The sequence below is a fragment of the Equus quagga genome, chromosome 22 (assembly GCF_021613505.1).
Source record: "Equus quagga isolate Etosha38 chromosome 22, UCLA_HA_Equagga_1.0, whole genome shotgun sequence".
NCBI lineage: Eukaryota > Metazoa > Chordata > Mammalia > Perissodactyla > Equidae > Equus > Equus quagga.
The window spans coordinates 2,520,203-2,541,392 of NC_060288.1; the positions used below are offsets into that span (position 1 = coordinate 2,520,203).

Sequence of the window (21,190 nt, forward strand, 5' to 3'; positions counted from 1 at the left end):
GAGGCTGCAGGGAAACGTGCCCAAACTCTGAAGCAAGGAACCTGTTCTGAATGTGACTAGTCACTCCCAAATCTCTCTCTGTCTGAGCTGGGCTTGCAGCGGCAGTGCCTTATAATGAGGCACGCCCACGTGCAGTCCTGGCCCTGTCACCTCTGGACTGTGCTGCTCCGAGGGCAAGGTCATTGGCCCCAGGAGGGCCCAAGGAAGGGAGCAGACAGGACTTGCTTATGTAAGACCAGAGGAGGGGAGGGTGTACAAGCGCAGGCATAAGGACAGACGTGAGCATCGTTTCTGGGGACAGGCTGCCCCCGGTGGGCCACAAGGATGTGCAGTGTTTGTCTGTGAGGGGAGGGGCACGGAGGGAGAGCAGGGCTCCGACACAAAGGACAAAGGCCGCAGCATCCTGCACCCCGAGCTCACTGGCTGATGGGGCAGCCAAGACTCAGAAGAAACAGGGTAATGTATGGGAGAGCACCCAGTGCTCAGCCTGCTGCAGGAGTCAGGGTGCTGCCCGCAGAGGGAGCCATCAGGGGGCGGTCGCTGTGTGGTTCTAGCTGACACCTGCTGTCTTCAGAGCGGTCGCTGCGTCAGCGAAAATCAGTGGCTGCACTTTGTCTTCCGTCCTCAGAATGGATGCTCATCTGAATTTTACAGCATCACTTTCCTGCAGACACAGCGTCTCCCAGACGCCCCGGTCTCCTTGGGCTCCTTTCTGTGCGGCTGTTGTAGCAGGCTCACGTCACTGTGTAGACGGAGCATGCGACCCTGTTAAGATGTGACTTACTCCTGCCTCTAAAAATAAAAAGCTGGACTCTCCTCCTTATATAAAAGAATTTGGTGCCAGGTTCATGGTATTTAAAGAGAGCTTCATCCAAACACAAACACTGTGCAGATGGGTTTTGTTTCCATGGCAAAAAATAGTTTCCCAAGTAGTCTGGCAATTTTGTAGAATTTCACATGCAAATCTCTGTGCACCCAAACCAAACACTCCCCTTTGTCACTGTGATGCTAATGTTGTCTTAACTTTTAGGCAGATCTCTCTCCAACGTGCATTCCTTTGGATGAGCTCAGTTCCTTGGGAAAGAAAGGCCTTTTACTGGCACATATCCCTCTCTAACCTCTTTCTGACTCTCCTGCCTAGTTGCCTCCTGTCCTTGTCACCTACAGAAGGTCATTTGTTCCCTTTAATTCTGGTTTGGGGGTAGCTCAGTCTCCCTGTTCTGAGCCTCACAGTGGGTCTTGTGTCTCGGTTTTAACCAGGGGTCACCTGGCAGCCTTGGGCCGCCTCCAGGGCAAGCTTGCCCTTTGCCAGGACAGGGCACTGATCTTGCCAGTGTGGACATTGGCAGCTGCCCAAGTGGCCGGGGAATCCTCATTATTCTCCCACGAATATACTTCAAATTGCTCAAGTTACTGTCCTCTGTACATTAAAAGAAGTTCTAATAATAGTGGCTGTCATGCAGTGAAGGCCTGCTGTGGGCCGGTCACCAGCTGGGTATCCAGCTGCCTCATCCCGTCTCATCCTGAGCGGCGCTGGAAGGAGATATTCTCCAGTGTTCATCTGAGACAGAAAGCTGTCCGTTTGGGGATGACTCTGCGTCTCAGGCTCGTCCACCGAACCACACTTCCTTGCTCCCTTTTGACACAGGACAGAAGTTGTTGGGTTTAATCAATTTTATTATAATCAAAGTGCCAATCTTGTTATAGGAACACAACCTACAAAGAAGAATTTAATGTTTTCTCATAACATAATCAAATTAAGAAGGAGGAACACGCAAATGAATTATCTTATGTAATTATTCAAAGAGAATGATTTCTTAATTCAATTTAATTCTTTGCATAAATTACAACTTTTCATTTCCCCGTAAAATCCACTTTACAGATGGATTGTCCCCTGTCCCCCAGTGCTATAAACCTGGGACTTCACTATATTGGTCAGCCCCTTTTTTTCTCTTCCTTTTCCTGATCGGTGAAGCTGGCAGAATCAGAAGTGTTGGTTTCCACAGTAAGATAGCGGCTGGCTGGGGAGATCCGGCTCTCTAAGATAGCCAGAAGAATCCCAGCCTTGGGATGGCTGGGTCGGCGAAGCCAGGTGCCTTATGCCGCCTGCCCTGAGACTGGATGGCAAATGCTTAGAGCGTCCTGGGTCCTGCGTCCCCTCAGCCATGACAGCTGTGGGGCCTGGCTACTCAGAGTGTTGTCCCTGGACCAGCAGCATCAGCATTACCTAGAAGCTTCTTAGAAATGCAGGTTCTGGGGCCTCCTTAGACCTTCTGAGTCAGAATCCGCGTTTTAACAAGATCCCAGGTGATTTTAGACACGCCCTGCTCCAGCTGAAAGAACCTGGGATCTGAAGTCAGAAGGCCAGGCTCACGTTATCTGTTGTTCCACTTACTGTGTGACATTAAATAAGGCACTTAGCCTCTCAGAGAATTGGCTTCCTTGTCCACAAAGTGGGGTGATGCTCAAAATGCCTGTATGTGGTGTGGTGAAGCTCAAAAGGGAAAATGTAGGAGAAAGTGGTTCTAATAGTGATGATCAAAGTAGGCTGCCCCGTCTGCAGTGGGACAAGGAGGCTGCTCCAGAATGTAAGCCATGTGCTGCTTCCTTCATTGAGAGTCTTCCTACCGAAAAACAGGCAAAAGAAAAGCCAGCTGAATAAACGGAGCACAGTAACACGGTTGATTGACTTTTGGGCCCAGCTCCCTCATCTCGTCGTGGACTTAACACCCCTTGTGAAGCCCTGAACTGCAAACCACACAAAGGTTTATTCCTTTCAGATCTTAATTTTGGAAAGCATCTTCACATAGATGATCACATTTGATCTGTCCAACAACTACGAGAATAAGATAGATGTTATTATCCACTGTTAATGGCTTCAAAAATCCAGAGGGCAGTCAGGAGGTCATTGCATATCTTGCCCCAGTGACACGTTAGTTAAAGTGGAACAAGGACTGGCTCCATGTCACCAAGCCCCTTGCTGGGTACCTGTCCTCTTACACCCCCTGCCGAAAGCAGGCTGGTCCAGGGGCGCACTCGGCCAGTTTCACAGGGAGAGAGGAGGGCTCTCTTCCTTTTCTTTGTTGAGATATTTGGGGGTTGGTTCTTTATGCGGGAAGGAGGAAGTGGGCACTTTTCCTCTGCTGACTTACCTAGCCTTCTAGTTGTTCCATAGGCCACCTAATTGAACCCTAGCCTCTGTGGGTGACAGAGCACTTCTTGCACAGCTGTTTGTCAGAGCAGGATACCAAAAATAGATGATGAGAAAAGGACCCCGGCATTTGCTGGCCGTGGGGCCTCCCCAAGGCAAATGGACGTGGTTGTTGGTTTGTTTACTTACGTTGCCCTGCTGGGTGACACCAGTCCTGCCCAGTGGGTGTCTAGCAGGCGAAGAACCATGCCTAGCCCTCCCTCAGAGGATTTAAAAGTTAAGCATGTGCTCCTATTGTCAACTCAGCCTTCCTGTAACCAGGCTCTGGATGGCTTCTTCTGTTTCAGAATGGCTACACCCCTTTGCACATCGCTGCCAAGCAGAACCAGATGGAGGTGGCCCGCTGTCTCCTGCAGTACGGGGCGTCGGCGAATGCAGAGTCGGTGCAAGGTGTGACACCCCTGCACCTGGCTGCCCAAGAGGGTCATGCAGAGATGGTGGCTCTGCTCCTCTCTAGACAAGCCAATGGCAACCTGGGGAACAAGGTAAACATGGCGCTCTCGGATTTGCCCTGTAGTCTTATGAACGCTTTAGTGTCAGCTGACGAGATATTGTATCTGAATATTGAGTACCCACTGTATGCCTAGGTTCTGAATTAGGGGTGTGTGTGTGTGTGTGTGTGTGTGTGTTTAATCCTTACAACTGCCCTGTGTAGGTTTTATTGCATTTTTATAAATGAGTAAACAGATTCAGAAAGGTGGTTTATTCCCACGGTTGCATGACCTCGAGCCTCTCTGATGCCAAAGTCTTCGCTGATTCTTTCTAAATAGATTGACTCAAGAATCTGAAGAAAGATCAATATTAAAATCCATGGTACACTTTCCCAAATATAGGCCAATGTCTACATTCAGGACTGGATTAAGTCGTTTGGTACTAAATATTCTTTTTCTGTGGGGAAGATTTTTTTTACAATGCCAACCTAGGCATTAAACTGGGAGTTCTCAATCCAGGGATCCTTGGCTTACGAGTATGAAACCTTCGAAGACTGTGCACAACATTTTGGGAGGATGGCATGTGAGCATTTCTCTGGGTGAAGTCTTCATAGTTTTCGTCAGCTTCTCAAAGGAATGCATGACCCAAGAAGGACTAAGAATCACTTCTTTTTTTAAAGTAACAGTTTTATTGAAATATAATTCACATGCCATAAAATTCATTCTTTTGAACTGTACTAGTCAGTGGTTTTGGTATATTTGCAGAATTGGGCAACTATCACCACTATCTAATTCTAGAACATTTTCATCACCCCAAAAGGAAACCTCATACCCATTAGCAGCCACTTCCCCTTTCCCTCAAACCCCTCAGTCCCTGGCAACCACTAATCTACTTTCTGTCAGTACGAATTTGCCTCTTCTAGACATTTTTTATAAATGGAATCACTCAATATGAAGAGCCACTTCTTTAGATGATAAATGAATGCAATACAGTTTCAGGAGGGCAAGTGTTTTAAGGGTAACTTAAGGTTTCTTAGAAACCTGTAGATCCATTGGCTCTTTTTGGACAGGTTTGGACAGGTGACCCCCAGGAGGGAACTGTTCTGGTAGGACCATTATTTTGGATGGGATTCTCATTTTTGTGCCATTTCAAGTGGGCTCTGTAAGGAGCCATAAGGATGATGGTGATTCTCTGTCCTGGAGATATCCTCACTCATGCACATACCACCCTCACAAGGCAGATCACTGCGTTATCCCAAGAATCGAGCAAGGTGCCCAGAAGCTTGTGACTGACCTGGGGACTGCTCAGTCGTGGCCTGTTCGTGCTTCGGCCAGGCGCACCCGTCTGTGTCTTCAGGAGATGGACTTCCTGCTCAGGTTTTGGCTGGAGAGGGCTACTGTGGAGTCCCTGGAGAGGGGACTGGCCCTGCCCACTGCCTCTGACTGCAGAGGAATTGCCACTCTATTTGTCCCACACTTAGTAAAGCGTGTTGAGTAGGGTACAAGGGAGGGAAGTCTTTTCTGACATTCTTGTGTGGGTGCGCACATACCAATCAGGATCTCTGGTGCGTTCCTCTCCTCCTGAGGAAGCTGTGATGAGAACTCCAAGAATCTGGTGTTTTCCCTCCCAGCAGGATCCTCTATCCTTGTCACAGTGCAGCACTGGCTGCAATGTGCTAATCACATGCCATGGTTAAATGTCATGTTGAGCTTTTCAATGTATTTCCATCTGTGTTTTCTCAGATGATCCTTACTTTTCCCTTGAGGTTGGTCAGTGATAATCCCTATTTTCTAGATAAGGAAACCAAGGCTCTGAAGTTCATCTTGAATCATGGAAGTAGGGAATGTTACAATTGGAAAGTACCATAAAGTTCATCCAGTTCAGAGGTCAGCAAACTATGCCCTGGGCCAAATCTGGCCTGCCACTTGTTTGTGTAAATAGAGTTTTATTGGAACACAGCCATGCCATTTGTTTACATATTGGCCATAGCTGCTTTCTCACTATAACTGGCAGAGTTGGGTCGTTGTGAGAGAGACAGAGGCTGAAAATATTGACAGTCTGGCCCTTAGCAGAAAACGTTGCTGACCTCTGATTGAACCACCTCATTTTTTAGATAAAGATATGGAGACCCAGAGCTGGAAGACATCGCTGCCCACATCGCTAGTGGGTGGCTACAGAGCCAGGTTCCGCTCCCAAACCTCAGTGCTCTTTCATTGTGGCCTGGAATTCTTTGCTGGCTACAAGGTGATGAACAACTTTTTCTTTCCAGAGTGGACTCACTCCTCTCCATTTGGTAGCACAAGAAGGTCATGTTCCAGTGGCAGACATGCTGATCAAACACGGTGTCAAAGTGGACGCCACCACCCGGGTAAGGCAGGCAGCCGGAGCTTCCCACGTGGCCTTCCCCACACTTCCCGCTGTGTGCTCCCATAGCCCTGCCCAGTGCCGGCCTCCCTCCCTCTTCAGAGTTGGCTCATCCGCAGAGCTTTGAAATCCCAAGGACCCAGCGGCACGGTCTTCTGTGCCACTTCCTAGGTGGCACTGGAGTTTGAAGACACCAATCCCAATTATCTCACTTTCCAGTGGGGAATTTTGAAAAGTTTGCTAAACCTTTGAGGTCTATAGCAAGAAACTAAGAGGAATGTGTAATCTTGATTCCGAGACCTATCTAACATGAGCCGTGTTTCAAAATGTCAGACTTCCCTGAATTCACTCGAAAATTCAGCCCCTTTTATTCCAGCATGCAGTTAAATTCAGTTCAACTGTCTTTGAGCTGCGTCTTTGTGCAAGGAGCTCTGTGAGGTGGTTGAAGGTAACCGAGCCCATAGCTTGCACAGTGGGATATCCCTCGAGGTGTCTGCAGTCAGTGTGGAGGTGACTGTGAGAGGCTGGAAGGGATGGCACAGTGTGCTGTCTGGTGTGAGAGAGGCCCTAGTGAACCACTCGTAGCACAAAGGGAAGAAAGAGTGTCCCCATTGGGTGGAAGAAGGAAGCTGCATGGAAGAAGTAGCATTTTGTTCCTTTTTACCACAAGGCAACTATATGAAAAGGAAGGGACAAAGTGACACCCCCTCCAGCCCTGCTGCCTCCGGAGTCCCACAGGAACACCAGTCAACAATATGATGTTGAAATCTCCCTGAGAAAAATCTACAAACTGTATTTTATCCCCAACTTCCTGCAGCTTCAACAAGAATCTCCTTAAAACCCAAGAATCTTCTGGATCTTTGAGGCTGCTCTTGTGGGCCCAGTTTAGTCTTTTAGGATCCTGCCCTGAGGGAACCTATGCTGTGGGTTAGAACTTGGAGGTCCCAAAGCCATCCCATTACTTGAGGTCCAGCCTGCAGGGTCTGTGTCAAGATGGTCTCAGGAATCGGGCACCAGCTTCCCAGGGACATGTGGCACCGAAGAGCTCAGAGAGCCTTGGCTTGTCAGCCTTTGGAGGGAGCAACAAAATATTCAGCAGAGTAGACTTCCTGAAAATTAGCTCCTTTGCAGCCAAAACTCAAACAAATAACTACCCAAAGCCCACTCATTTCAAGCAATGACCAGTTCCCATAAATTCCGTTATATTACACCTCAGTAACCTAGACAGCCTTTTTGGAGTTTTTATGATGAGATTTCACCTTCTAGTGGAAGTAAGTCTGCTCTTGTCTGGGCCTGCAGGGAGCTCCACGCCTCCATCTGTCCTCGTCTGACCCCGTTCCCAGCAGAGGGCCTGCTGGCTGTCCCCTCCTTCTTGGAATAACCTCTCTTGGCTTCTGTAACACAGGTCTCTCCTGGTTTCCTCCTATCTCTTCGCTTCCCTTACCTTCAGTCTTCTTTTCTGACTTTCCCTCAGAGTATTGCCTCGGTACATGGGCCCTACTGTTTGCTCTCTACACTTATCCTAGCTGACCTTACTCATCTCCAAGACTTTAAACTCTCCGTAGGAGTGTCCTCGCTTAGACCTCTTCACGGGGCTCAGTGTCAGCTTTCCAACCACCTACTTGACATCTCCACTTGGATGTCTCTCGGACATCTCAAACTTTACTTGTCTGACTCAGAGCCCTGTTCCTTCCCAGGCCAAGGGCATCAGGCTGGCAATGGCTGTACAGCTTACACCTTATAGCAGCTGGCAACCTTCCAAAGGGCGTCCCCATCCATTCTCGCTTTTCATCAGCCCTTGTTGTAAGGATTTCATTAATGCACAGCTCGTAATGGCTCTTGGTATACCCAGAAGCCCTGCTGGTCACCCATTCTCATCTCTTTGTTTTCAGATGGGTTACACTCCACTCCATGTGGCCAGTCATTATGGAAATATCAAGCTGGTGAAGTTTCTGCTACAGCACGAGGCAAACGTCAATGCCAAGACTAAGGTACAGGGATGCCTGAGACCTGATTCCTAAACTGACACTTCTCAGATGGCAAATTAGGATGCAGCCAGGGTTACTCTGGGCACACTTGGGGCTCTGCCACAGTTCTAAGCTTTGGCCCTGAAGGAAGAAATGGGGAAAAGGCCTTTTTTATGTTGCATGTAGAAGACGAACAGGCTCTGTAGGATGTGGGCAGTTCTTCCTCTGAGCTGGCTCATCCTGCCAAAATGTCTCCTTCGCTTTACAGCTAGGATACAGCCCACTGCACCAGGCGGCCCAGCAAGGACATACAGACATAGTGACACTGCTTCTCAAACATGGTGCTTCCCCAAACGAGGTCAGCTCGGTGAGTACCCAGCCGTTTCCTAATTTTGGAGAGCTGCTCCAGGGAGCCGGCCTTGAACCACAGAGGCTCCATCTGTCCTTACTGCACGGCCGGGGCCTGAACCGGCTGCAGTGCCGTAAAGTGGCAGCTGCCTCGGGACTGCAGGCCACAGGCTCTTGTGACTAGTTTCTGTTTCTGGTGAACTGCAGGTTATCCTTTGAAGCACCATTTACCCTCCCCCCTTTATTTTTGTTTAAATATTGTTGAAACCCTCTCTAACATTTGCGAAGCTGCTTTCAGTATGGTACAAGTGAGCAAACCGCATGTCTCGGGGGGTTCGTGATGTTCACGACGTCTTTAGCAACGTCGGCACTCACTGTTCAGTGCGAACTGCCTCATCTGACCACCTGCAGGTTTCATCAGCTCATCTCCACGCCTGCCACCAGCTTGGACAGTGTGTGGACCTTTGATTGTAGGTGTGGTTGCTGAAGCTAACCGGGGATGGAGCTGAATCTGTGTGGGGCCCACGGAACAAGCTGGAACTAGAGAACTTAAAAGAAAAATAAAGCCTCGTTATCAGTTTATTTTCACTTAACTCTTTCTCTTAAAATCAGAGTAGAAAATGTGCCCCTCCCCCTTTTCTGGTGATTCATGATTTCTGATTGGCCTGAAAAGAGTTAATTGAAATATGTGGATTATTTTAACTATGTTCACGCTCAGTTACTGACACCCAAAGAACTGGCGTTGGGAGCAGTGAACAGCGAGCAACGTCGCCCTGTACTCTCATATTCCTAAAATTGCATATGCTGCCTTCCTGACCCATCCCTTTCCAGTTGGTTCCCTGTTGGCAGTTCTTGTCCTGGCAAGATTCCTCCTGCTCTCATTTCAAGGCTCCCACACTTAGTGCTATAGAGTGAGAGCACCCCTGCCCTCTGCTCCCCGCCCCTGTCTGCAAGCACTGTCACTGACTCACGAACAGGGGCCTTGTCCTGGGCTCCCAGCTGCAGTCTGTCTACTTAGGCCTTTCTGAGCAATTAGAATGTGAGCTTGGTCTATGCAAAAGGGGCGAGTTTCTCCCAGACTCCATTCCCGGGTCCGCTCTCACCCTCTCTCTATTTCTCCCAGAATGGAACCACACCTCTGGCAATAGCCACGCGCTTGGGCTACATTTCTGTAACAGACGTGCTCAAAGTTGTCACGGATGAAACCAGTGTGGTGGTATGTCTGCTTCATTTCCCACCTCAAACACACACAGCCTGATAAACAGGGCGCCCCTAGTGGTTACACCCAGAAGTGGAGTATGTTCTGGGTTGCTAGGATGCCCAGCAGGAAGCTGACCCCAAAAGAAGCGGGGGAGGGGTTCTCCTCCTTCAGGTGGAGTTGTACTGCCACCTAGTGACCGGAGGAATTGGGGCCGTGACCAGACCTAAGGGGGCAGCAGCAAGATGGCGTTGGGGGTAGAGAGAGGCAGTGGGAAGCTGGCATGTCCTGTTTATCCCCCATGGTTCCTGCCAGACATCAGCTTCTGGGCAGGCAGAGAGCCTCTCAGCTTTGAGTTTCTTCCTTTGGGACAAACCTCCTCTCCCACCTCCTTCCTGTCTCCATAGTGATGACCAGGTAACTACTGGATCAGTGGGTGAAAGGTCCCACTGCTCTATTTGGGTTGAATTCTCTGCTTTTTCTCCTTTTAGTTAGTCAGTGACAAGCACCGGATGAGTGTCCCTGAGACAGTCGATGAGATCCTGGATGTCTCCGAAGATGAAGGTAAGGTCTGGGATTGACAGACCACTGGGGGAGTCGGGCTGCAGAGAATACCTGGGCTTGCGGCACTGCCTGGGCTCCCGCGGCTGCCAGTTGCCCTCCAGGGTCCTCACAGCACACCCGGGTTCCGAGGGTGTGTAGCAAAACTGAAGAGAACGGTTTTCTAAAGACGTTGTCTATTATCAAAAATACTCCTTTAATGTAATTTTAGCAGAAGGAAACCTCCATCTCAGAGATTAGAATATAAAATCCCATGAAGTGTTGTAAATATATGTGTGTTGGCACGTATTATTCGTGGAGTGTGATTCTACTCAGATCAACTCTCAGAGCTGTGAGGAACTTAATGAAATTCCATCTGGTGCTTTCCTGGGGCTTTGAACGAATAATAATCTGTTTATATAAAATCTGGAAGAATTCCTTTTAATAAGCTGCTCTTCTGACATGATGGGTCAAAGTTTTCGGTATATCCATTATTGTGAAATTACTATAGTTTTAACTTCTATGAGCCACAGAGTGCTTGTGGCACTTTTCCTGCCCCAAATAAGCCCACTTCCTCACTTGAGTTTGAAGGGACCCCTTGTGATATAAGATGGCGGAGTTGGACCGGATTATCTCTCCAGCCACTTCAATCTCAGTAATTCAGTGGTTTTATAGCTTTGTCACCTAGACAATTAAAGCTCTCCTGTGTCCCCTTTGATAACATGCCTCTTGCTTTAACTGACCTCAGTCATGTCCTTCCTTAAACTTGACTCTTCTTTGCTTTCCAGGAACTGCTCATATAACTATAATGGGTATGAAACACTTTCTGTTCCCTGTGGTCCTTTCTCACGAGTGCATTTCACCCTAAGCAATCCAAGCTCTCATTAATCCATTCCTGCTTTCCGCCCTTCTCTGACGGCCAGCGCTCTCTAGCCGGGAGCTTGACTAAAACAGGAACCGTACACGCATAAGACCCATGCCCTGGCGGGTAGCTCCTGCCTGTCCATCTCTGTGTGTGTGCCCGTGCCACTGTGTTTGTGAACATAACTGCATGAGCTGTTGTTACTCCATTCTGTCAGCTCCAGACCATGAAGCCAGGACACTGCTAAGTGACAGTAAATGACACTGCAAGGTCAAGGGCTCCAACTCCAGTCCAAGCAAGGAGAGAGGCAGACTGGGTTGCATACACAGTTTGAAACTCTTTATAGTGGGCTGAGGAAATAATAATGAGGTTTCTGCTGCCATGGTTTCAAAAAACCCTACAGCCCTTCAAAATGAATGGGTTCAGTTCCATTTTAGTTCATTCTTCTGTAGTGTGTGGTGTGGAAAAGAACAGAAAAGATCCTTTCTTTGGTGTCATTGCACACCCTGCAAGGGCTGTTTTGAAGAGGAACTAGTCAAGCTAAGAAAGTTCTTTCTGGTTGTATTTTTTTTCTTGTACAAAGCCTGATACAGACTAGGATGTTAGGAGCTGGCTGCCCTGCTCTAGATACCAGGGCTGGAGGAACAGGACTGGTCAAAAACATTGCTAACGAGCCACTTCAGGCATCAGAGACGTTCCTCCACTCCTTGGGAGCCAGCATTGAGGGGAGGAGCAGGAAAAGCACTTTTTAAAAAGAAAGAGGAAATCTCCATCCTGTCACTCACTTACACTTGTGTGGTTTCAGGAGAAGAACTTGCTGGCTCCAAGGCTGAGAGGCAGGATTCCCGGGACATGGATGAAGAGAGAGAGCTGGTGGATTTTGTGCCGAAGCTGGACCAAGTGTAAGCACTGCTTCTACCGTGGATGGCCCAGGTCCAAGCCTAGAGCTCAGAGTGGAAGGATTCCAGAGCAGGGAAAGTCACGAGAGGGCCAGGCCCCGGATGTGCCGCTGCAAGGGTAGAAAGCTGGTCAGTTGGACTGTGGGTCCAGCACTGAGGATAAGTCAGCTCTGCACCTCACAGCATGCTGTCGGTGGTGTCTCCCCTCCTCTTCTGGATCCCCAACCTTTTTCCTTCCCTGGTCACAGTGTCATGTTCACACCCCTCTCCCCCTCCTGCCCTCTCAGCGTCTCATCAGAAAAATCCACTGAGGGCAATTCACATTAGAAACTGTTGCCAAGCTAAGCTCAGACACTGACCACATGCCTCTGTCAGCACAGCACACATTTCTCATTCCTCCCTGTGACGCTGTGAGTTATTCACTGGGCGTACATGGCACACAGGGATATTTTGCGAATAAATCTGAAAGCGTCTACTTTGTAGAAACACTGAGCCCTTGATGTTTTCTGAAAAGACAGATATGTGCCAGCTTAGCCCCATGGCTTATACAAAACAGGGCAGTAGGACAAGCAGGCAGTGAAACTACAAGGCTAATTAATCGATTAGTATTTACTAAACATCAGTTAAAAAGAAACACAAGACTCGGACCCTGACCATGAAGAACCTACAGATTTGTTTGGTGGAATCAAAACCCACACCAAGAGGTCATATAGCAATGCAGAAAAAGAGGTTAAGGCCAGAGCAAGGTTCCATCAGCAAGGGCTCCAGGCTGCAGAACCAGGGTGGGGAGTGCAGGGAAGACTTCCTGGAGGAGGCAATCCTTCCGCTAGGTCATGAAGGACACTTGGGCTCTGGGGAAAGATCTTGAGGCGAGGGGAAGAGGCTGGTCAGTGTGTGGAGGCAGAGTTGTATTGCGTGTGTCAGTGGGGGGTTCAGGCTGCAGCCAGGAGGGTGGATTGGAGAGGTTATTAGGGGGTTACAGAGGTGTTTCACCTGGGCCTCCCGTGGAAGATAGGGGCTACTTAGAAGGATCATCCCTTTGACTTCCCAATGTGCTTGGCGCACAGGGTGGAATCTCCAGCCATCCCGAGGATTCCTTGTGTCACACCTGAGACAGTGCTAATCAAATCTGAAGAGCCAGAACAGGTAAGAAGCAGCATTTCTCTTACTTTCCCATTTGCAGAGAGCAAGTACCCCGGACGATGACTTGAGGTCATGTTTTGAGATGTTTTGAGATGACTTGCGGTACGGTAGGAACTAGTACTTGAAAAGCTCGCAGCATTTACCAAGCCCTTCAGATCTGCGATGGCACATGTTCTTTGTAGCCCCCTGTGCTGCTGGCATCCTTGTTATCCCAGATATTGATGACATGTGTCTCAGAGGCCAACAGAGTCGTGAGTGAGGCTGAGAAATGACTCCAGAAGTTCTGGCTCCAGAGCCCGTGTTCTCACGGCCACAACCCTGAGCACCTGCTCTCTGCACCCACAGGGGCAGTGGGTGGAGAGGGAGCCTGAGGCTGGCACCAGCTGCGGCTGTGCCTCCAATGAAGCTGCGGGCGAGTCACGGAGCTCTGCGCTCCTTTTCGTTAATATCTGTACAAAAGGGGACAGTTTCTGTCTCACCTTTCTCAAGGAATTCTTGGAAGCTTAAAATACCAATGCAGGTAGAAAGGGGATGTCAGAGAGCTGTTCCCAGTGTGGGCTTTAATCATGATACTTCCCTATTTTGTGGCTTCCCTGGATGTCACCTGAATTTGTCTAAAAAAGGGTGGGGTGGCTTAAAACCATTTAATTCCCCTGAGTTTAATTTTATGCCATTCAGCACTTTTTTCCAAGGCAAGGGGGTTTTCTAGGATAAAAAAGAAAGCAGTGTGGTGTTTGCGGGTTGGAAATGACTGCCCCTGAGGCCTGATAACTGAACCAGGCATGTCTGTTTTCCGGCTAAGGCTGGTCTCTTCCTCTGCCACTGAAGGGGTATATGTCTGAAAGCAGCAGCTGTGGCCCTGCACCCAGAAGTAGCACGCAGGGATAAGCCACCCAGGAAGCTGTCCACTCAGCCTGCCAGGCCGGGGTATATCACAGTGATGTGATGTTGCTGTCACTCACTGGGTGGCATTTGGGAGATACAGTCAAATATGGCCCTGGTACTGCTGTGGCACATTCTCTGGATGCTGCCAAAGACAACAGTGAGAAAGCAGCCGAGTAGACGTGTTCACTTAGGCGTCCCGTGGAAGATAGGGGCCACTTGGAAGTTCCGGCTCTTTGTGGTCGGTAGGCCTGCTTGACTAACCCATTCTCTTCGACTCCTTGCTTAAGTCATGAACTCAAGGCAGGAGGTATTTACTGGATTCGTACGATGCGCCTGTATAGAGTTTGGTATAGGAGGACCACGAGACCCTTACCCGCCTCCTAGGAGCTGGCAGTCCAGCTGGGAACGGTGGACTCGGATATGTGTAGCCAGTTAGCACAGAATGCAGCAAGGGTAAATATCGGACTACTCAACCGTGTGGTGTGAATTCCTCCAGATTAGAGTCAACGGGAAAGATTCATGGAGGAGGCGAGAAATGAGAAATAAATAGGATGGGACCAGCGGAGGAGAGGGATGGGCATCTGGACCAGTGGGGACTGGGGCCAGATTCAGCCCCTGCTGGCTTTCATGAGCCCTTGTGACATACAAGGCCTCGTGCGAGACAGCCCCAAGTCCCCGCAGTTGCAATGTTACTGGGAGGCAGGGACTGTCCCGTTTGCAGATGAGGAAACAGGAAGCCCCCTGGGGGCAAGGGTCTGTTTTATTCCCCTCGTGTTCCTCAGATGCTCCAGGACAAGCAGCTTGCCCAGAGCTAACAGCTAGTAGGCCATGGTACAGGAGTCCACTGCCAACTCTAGGGAGAAAGCCAAGCTTCCTAGAGCAGAGGTTTCCTTTCCGGGCGGGGCTGGAGAACAGGGTGGGTAGATCTGCCGTGTGCACAGTGCACGTGGGACTGCAGTGAGGACTTGCTCCATCAGTTCTGAAGCTCTATCCCAGGGACTTGAGCCAAGGAGAGGCCATGACGGTAGGGGGAGGAAGCCCATGGTTCCTTTTAGACTCCAGGAATGCCTTGTCCCAAGGGTCAGTGGTGAGAGTGCGGGAGCACTTCCTCCATTGGGCCACTCAGTTTCTGGCAACAAGACGCTCACCCTCAGCTGGCACGCCCTCAGCTGGCCCAACACCAGCACCTGTGGCCCCGGAGTGATGGGCCTGTTGGCCTCTCTCCTCCTCAGGCATCTAAGGAGTATGATGAAGATTCACTCATCCCCAGCAGCCCGGCCACAGAGACCTCAGATAACATCAGCCCGGTGGCCAGCCCTGTCCATACAGGGTGAGTGACCCCCACGACAGGGTGTGCAGATTGTGGGCCGCCGCTGTCCCCCCCTCAGAGAGAGTGCACAGAGGCCCAACGTGGACCTGCCTGTGCCCTAGGTTTCTGGTGAGCTTCATGGTGGACGCCCGGGGAGGCTCCATGAGGGGCAGTCGTCACAACGGCCTGAGGGTGGTGATCCCCCCTCGGACGTGTGCAGCGCCCACTCGCATCACCTGCCGCCTGGTCAAGCCCCAGAAGCTGAACACGCCGCCCCCGCTGGCCGAGGAGGAGGGCCTGGCCAGCAGGATCATTGCGCTGGGGCCCACGGGAGCCCAGTTCTTGAGGTGAGAGGTCGCTCTCGCTGGGCGTGCATGTGCAACATGTGTCCCTGGCCTGGCCTGCCCTGCCCTGCTGGCCCGCCACAACCACCTCAGCAGCAGACACCCAGAGTTACGCAGCCACAGGGCAGAGGGGGAGGCCAGCCCCGGAGCCCATGCCATCTTATTGCTCTCCTGTCCTGACGGGGGAACAGAACCAGGAGCTTTCATTCCCCTTCCATGGCCTGTTCCTAGCTCCACGGAAGAGACCACAGCCAAGGCGGAGCTTAATGCTCTCAAATCTCGTGTGACACTAGAGAAGGAATGGAGAAGACCCTCAAGGGTTTAATTATTTCAGCTCTAAAATGATCTTATTAGAAGTCAGCCCTATAGCGTTGCCCTCAAGGATGAGATTCACAGGCCTCAGAGGCCCGTTCCTCCCCTTTCTGAAGCAGATGGGTCCGTGGTGCTCTGTTACCCTTCAGGCCCCACGGGCTGTAATGTTGGGACAGGCGCCCTGCCTTCCTCTCCGGCCACGGCCTGCCCCGCTCTGAGCAGTCGCCGACCCTTTGTCAAGCAGCCTGCAGATGCTTTCAGGATGAGTTTCCCTTTAGCTGCAGTCCTCAGAGCCCATTCTGAAGGAAACGTCAGTATGGCCGATTGCTAGAGGAGCAAGCTGAGGCTCAGAGATGTTCGGTCCCCTGTCCAGGGATGCCAGGCGGGTTCTCAGGATCAGGCTCAAGGGCAGGGTTATTTGGCTGAGCCTGGGCCCAGTGTGTGGCTGTGGCAGGAGAACCCCTGTGAAGTGAGACTGAGCCCTGTCCATGGTCACTCGGGGCCTGGTGGTGGTGAGGGGCCTCGAGGCATCTCAGGAACATGAGGCAGGTCTGTTCGCTGTCAGGACCTGCCCGCAGGTGGGGCCCCTGCTGTGGCTGCAAGACTCCTTCCCCTCCAGGCAGGGACCCACTGCCCCTGCCCCCTGCTCCTCTCTCTCCATGCCCAGCCACCTGCCCACAAGGCACACACACCTGCATCCACACACCTTGCCCACCATTCGCTCTGTGCCCTCAGCCCTGTGATTGTGGAGATCCCCCACTTTGCCTCCCATGGCCGTGGGGACCGCGAGCTTGTGGTGCTTCGGAGTGAAAATGGCTCTGTGTGGAAGGAACACAAGGACCACTCCGGAGAGAGCTACCTGGATCAGATTCTCAATGGGATGGATGAAGGTAACCGGGCCCGCCTCCTTCTGGAAGATGAGATTTGAGGTTACACTTTAGGGGTGGGCTGTCAGGTCCGCCTGGAGTTTGGAAAGCCCTGAGAGGCTAGAGACAACCCCATCTTGTCCAGCTCTGAGTCCCTAGGGCATCAGAGTGGGTGTCTGTCCCAAGTGCCAGGGGCCTGGGGAGGGGGCATGCACTGGGAGCCAGGATAAGGAGGCTGTGGTGACACAGTGGTGGCTGAGCCTGTGCTCAGCATGACCAGGGCAGGCAGCACCGTGCCATGTGATTCCAGAGCTGGGGAGCCTGGAGGAGCTGGAGAAGAAGAGGGTGTGCCGAATCATCACCACCGACTTCCCCTTGTACTTCGTGATCATGTCGCGGCTCTGCCAGGACTATGACACCATTGGCCCCAAGGGCGGCTCTCTGAGGAGCAAGCTGGTCCCCATGGTGCAGGCGACATTCCCAGAAAATGCTGTCAACAAGCAAGTGAAGCTGGCTCTGCAGGTGACACAGCAAGCCACTTGGACAGAGTTCGCGGAGGGTGGAAGGAGTTCAAGTCCCTAGAAAGATGACACTCTTCCCCAGACATCCCCCCTACTTTTGTCCAGTGCCTGAAAATTCCAGTTAGAGATTTGACCTTAAAGCTCAAGAGGAAGTTGGGTGGGTGGGATAAGGCAGCCGCTCCCTGCTAAGCTGCAGAAAGGCCCAACCAGCTAACGTGTTAAATTGCATGGCCAGTACGCTCAGCATGAAGGAATTCCACGTGGCTTCCTGGAAGGGCACCTGATGCTGAGCAAAGGTGGCACCACCCCGGGAATGAGGGGCAGCAGGGAAATGGGGAGAAAGGGCTCAGAAAGGAGAGCTAAGCAGTGACATCAGGCCCGAGGCAGACCCTGGGGTCAGCGAAACAGATGTGCATGGTCCACCAGTAGTGGGACCTCCAGAGCAGCCTTTGCACTCTGCACAGATGGTCTGCTCTCTCCTTGGGGTCATTCTGCCTCCTCTCAATGAGCCCCCTGCTGCTCTGGGGCTGAGTGTCCCCCTCTGGCACTTTGCAGGCCCAGCCTGTACCCGATGACCTAGTCACCAAGCTCCTGGGCAACCAGGCCACGTTCAGCCCCATCGTCACAGTGGAGCCACGGCGCCGGAAGTTCCACCGCCCCATCGGGCTTCGGATCCCGCTGCCCCCTTCCTGGATGGACAACCCGCGGGACAGCGGGGAGGGGGACACCACCAGCCTGCGCCTGCTCTGCAGCGTCATTGGTGAGAGGTGCCCTCGAGTCTGTCCCATCTTCAGGGCAGTGGCAGCTCCTTCCTGCTACGCTGGGGAGACAGGAGAAGGTGAAGCCAGCAGTTACCTGGCATTTTTGTTGGCTTCCCTGGGGGTCAGCTCTTCAAAGGGAGGGAGGAGTGATGCGTCTGAGTCTAGTCTGGCTCTGTGGAAGAGCCCTCTGACCCCTAGAGGAGGGGTCCTGCAGGTTGCTGGGAGGAGAGCATAGGTGTGCTCAGGGCCGCATCCAGATGTGCTAGTCTCTGCCTTTGACGCTCAGCCTTTAGCATTTTGGTGAGTTCTGTGTCTGCGTTCTGAAGACATCCCCCAGCCTGTCTCTGTTCCTGTTGCAGGAGGAACAGAGCAAGCCCAGTGGGAAGATATAACAGGAACAACCAAGCTCGTGTATGCCAACGAGTGCGCCACCTTCACCACCAACGTCTCCGCCAGGTGAGATGCAGCCCAGACAGCCCAGGGGGCTTGTGGGCCCCACAGTGTGGGCCCAGTGCTGCCTCTGCAGGTAGCCATCCTCATGCCACCGCCCACCCATCCCAGGCTTGAGCCTGAGGGTCCTCCACTGTGCCCTCCACATAGAAGCCAGCCCTGACCTCCGGGAGTGTTGCAGTGGCCATCGCGTGGCTTAGAGATAGCTCCTGTCTGGATGGAAAGGGAGCCTCCTTCGGGCATGTAGGAACATGCTTATAAGTAGTCTTCTCTTTTTAGGTTTTGGCTGTCGGACTGTCCTCGGACAGCTGAAGCTGTGAACTTCGCCACTCTGCTGTACAAGGAGCTTACAGCAGTGCCCTACATGGCCAAGTTTGTCATTTTTGCAAAGATGAACGACCCCCGAGAAGGGCGGCTGCGCTGCTACTGCATGACGGACGATAAAGTGGACAAGACCCTGGAGCAGCATGAGAACTTCGTCGAGGTGGCCCGGAGCAGGGACATAGAGGTACAGCGCCCGGTCCCCGTTACTGGGCACTCGTGGGCCTTCCTCCATGTTTACAATGAGACAAAGCTTCTGGAGCTAGGACGGGCCACCTAGGGGCTGTTTTCCCGGGACGCTGTGGCCCAGAGCAGTCAGGAAATCCCGCCTCTGTAGGGGCGCGCAGGTGGTGCCTCTTTGATCCTTCTCTTGAGAAGCATCCCAGGGAAGCTTTGCCGCCGCTCGGGGCCCTGCTGTGTGCCTCAGGGCAGGTGGCAGACAGTGGGCCCAGGGGTCAGTGATGATAAGAGCTGACATTGACTACAGGTCTGTGTACCAGATACTACTCAAAGTGCTTGACCTGTATGATCTCTCTGGATTCTCATAACTGTGTGTGCTTTTATTATCTCCACTTTACAGATGAGGAAAGTGAGGCCAAGAGAGGTTAAGTAACCCGCCCCACGTCCCACCACTAAGTGAGCGGTAGGGAAAGGACTTGTCCAAGTAGTCTGACCCCAGAGCCCCCGCTTTTCCCTGCTAGTGGGGGTTTGGATAGTGCCCAGAGGAGGAAGCAGGGGAGACGGCTGCACTAATATGTGAGGAGTGAAGAGACAGGAACTAGAACTGAACCTGTCACTGATCCCAGGACACTCACTCGTGTCAAGATGTGTAATCAGCCAGGACCTTCCCAAAGGTCTGGCCGCAGAGTCTGTGCTGAGCTTTCTTGGGGGCTGAGGACCTGGAAGAAAGAGCGCAGGCTGGAACTCTGGAGCCCTGCCCTAACTAGCCAACTCGGTTGTTCCGTTTGGGCCTCAATTTCCTCAACTGTCAATGGGTTCATGATAACTTCTCAGTTGAAAGCATCATAGGGATCCTTATATTATGAGTGAGATTAAAATATAACATAGTCCTTCTAGCATGTCTCATAAATGAGACATTTTTGGACAGGTGTAATGAGGTTTGTTTCAGAAGCCATGGTATGCTATCCTAGTGGAGTTCTAGAATACTCTGATAGCAATCCTGATCAACTACGCAGGGATATAGGAAGACTCTTGCTTATCACAAAATCCCTTGAAGTAAGGAAGCATGATCTTGGAAATAAAACCTTTCCCAAAACAAGTCATGGATTTCTCAGAGCACGTGCCCTGGGCCTCCTGCAGTAGAAAGGGTGTGTCGTGGGGAAGGAAAGACCCAAGCTGAGGGGCAGACAGGGCATCTGGGCATTTCTCCCTGACAAGCTGTATTTGCTTTTCCCTTCCTACAGGTTTTGGAAGGAATGCCCCTTTTTGCAGAACTCTCTGGGAATCTAGTGCCTGTCAAAAAAGCTGCCCAGCAGCGGAGTTTCCACTTCCAGTCTTTCCGGGAGAACCGTTTGGCCATACCTGTGAAGGTGCTGCATCCTCTCGCCGACATCTCTGGGTCTAGAAAGTTTGGGAGGCAGGATGCCCTAAGCCAGCCAGCCTGGTGGCCTATGGAACGCTCCCCTGAATCTTCCTGTTGTCTGAATTTAGGTGAGGGACAGCAGTCGAGAACCAGGAGGGTCCTTGTCATTTCTGCGCAAGGCGATGAAGTATGAGGACACCCAGCACATTCTCTGCCACTTGAACATCACCATGCCCCCCTGCACCAAGGTGAGCTGCCCCCTGATGAGCACCCTCGGCCAGAGGTGGGTTCGCCTGAGAAGGTCCTAAAACAGACCCTGAGTCAAGCGCTTCCAGAGGGCTTCCTCCTGTTGAAAGGCTGCCTTTGAATTCCCCGACGTACCATGGCCTGGCAAGGAAAGCATACCCTGGCCCTTTTTGCAAAGCTCAGGAACAAAATGTCAGTGTCAGGTGGCAACATGCGTGTTCATGCTGTGGGCCCTGAGCGCTCTAGGGTCCTTCCCGAAGGTTAGAAGGAGCTTGAAAGGCACCTGCCCGGCCCCGCTCATCTGAGTCTCTGAGCCTTAGGACTGGGTGTCGAGCCGCTGAAGGTTTCCCAGCCATTTAATAGCTTTGCTCTTCTCATGGACTTGCTTATCTTCCCCAGGGTGCCAGGCCCTCAGCAAAGGCATCTTGGCCAAGTGTGTTCATTTAGCACTACCTGTGAGGGTGTCAGAGTCACCACCTCTAACAGGGACTCTGGAGGGCTCACGTGTCTCCACGTTTTCGTTGGTGTTGTTTTGCTGTTGTTTGAATCATCAGCCTTCTGTGCCAAACTAGAAAAGAAGCAAGGATCTGTTCATACAGCTTTGGCTCAGTTTCTCTTTCTGTCTGGGGTTAGGGTGAACCAACTCCTCTTTCAAAATAGGATTTCCT

The 21,190-nt window shown here is 51.6% G+C and overlaps 1 protein-coding gene across 1 annotated transcript in view; it reads left to right on the plus strand.

The window, feature by feature from the left end:
- ANK1 (ankyrin 1) overlaps window positions 1–21,190 on the plus strand; it is a 103,109-nt gene that overhangs the window by 44,359 nt on the left and 37,560 nt on the right. The window contains exons 17-34 of the mRNA XM_046648669.1: window positions 3,499–3,696; window positions 5,913–6,011; window positions 7,900–7,998; window positions 8,243–8,341; window positions 9,446–9,538; window positions 10,012–10,084; window positions 10,849–10,872; window positions 11,728–11,824; window positions 12,889–12,967; window positions 15,082–15,179; window positions 15,281–15,505; window positions 16,550–16,704; window positions 16,991–17,202; window positions 17,757–17,961; window positions 18,322–18,418; window positions 18,692–18,920; window positions 20,158–20,283; window positions 20,405–20,524. Of these exons, the coding sequence (XP_046504625.1) occupies window positions 3,499–3,696; window positions 5,913–6,011; window positions 7,900–7,998; window positions 8,243–8,341; window positions 9,446–9,538; window positions 10,012–10,084; window positions 10,849–10,872; window positions 11,728–11,824; window positions 12,889–12,967; window positions 15,082–15,179; window positions 15,281–15,505; window positions 16,550–16,704; window positions 16,991–17,202; window positions 17,757–17,961; window positions 18,322–18,418; window positions 18,692–18,920; window positions 20,158–20,283; window positions 20,405–20,524 (2,328 nt within the window). The remainder of the gene's footprint in view (window positions 1–3,498; window positions 3,697–5,912; window positions 6,012–7,899; window positions 7,999–8,242; window positions 8,342–9,445; window positions 9,539–10,011; window positions 10,085–10,848; window positions 10,873–11,727; window positions 11,825–12,888; window positions 12,968–15,081; window positions 15,180–15,280; window positions 15,506–16,549; window positions 16,705–16,990; window positions 17,203–17,756; window positions 17,962–18,321; window positions 18,419–18,691; window positions 18,921–20,157; window positions 20,284–20,404; window positions 20,525–21,190) is intronic.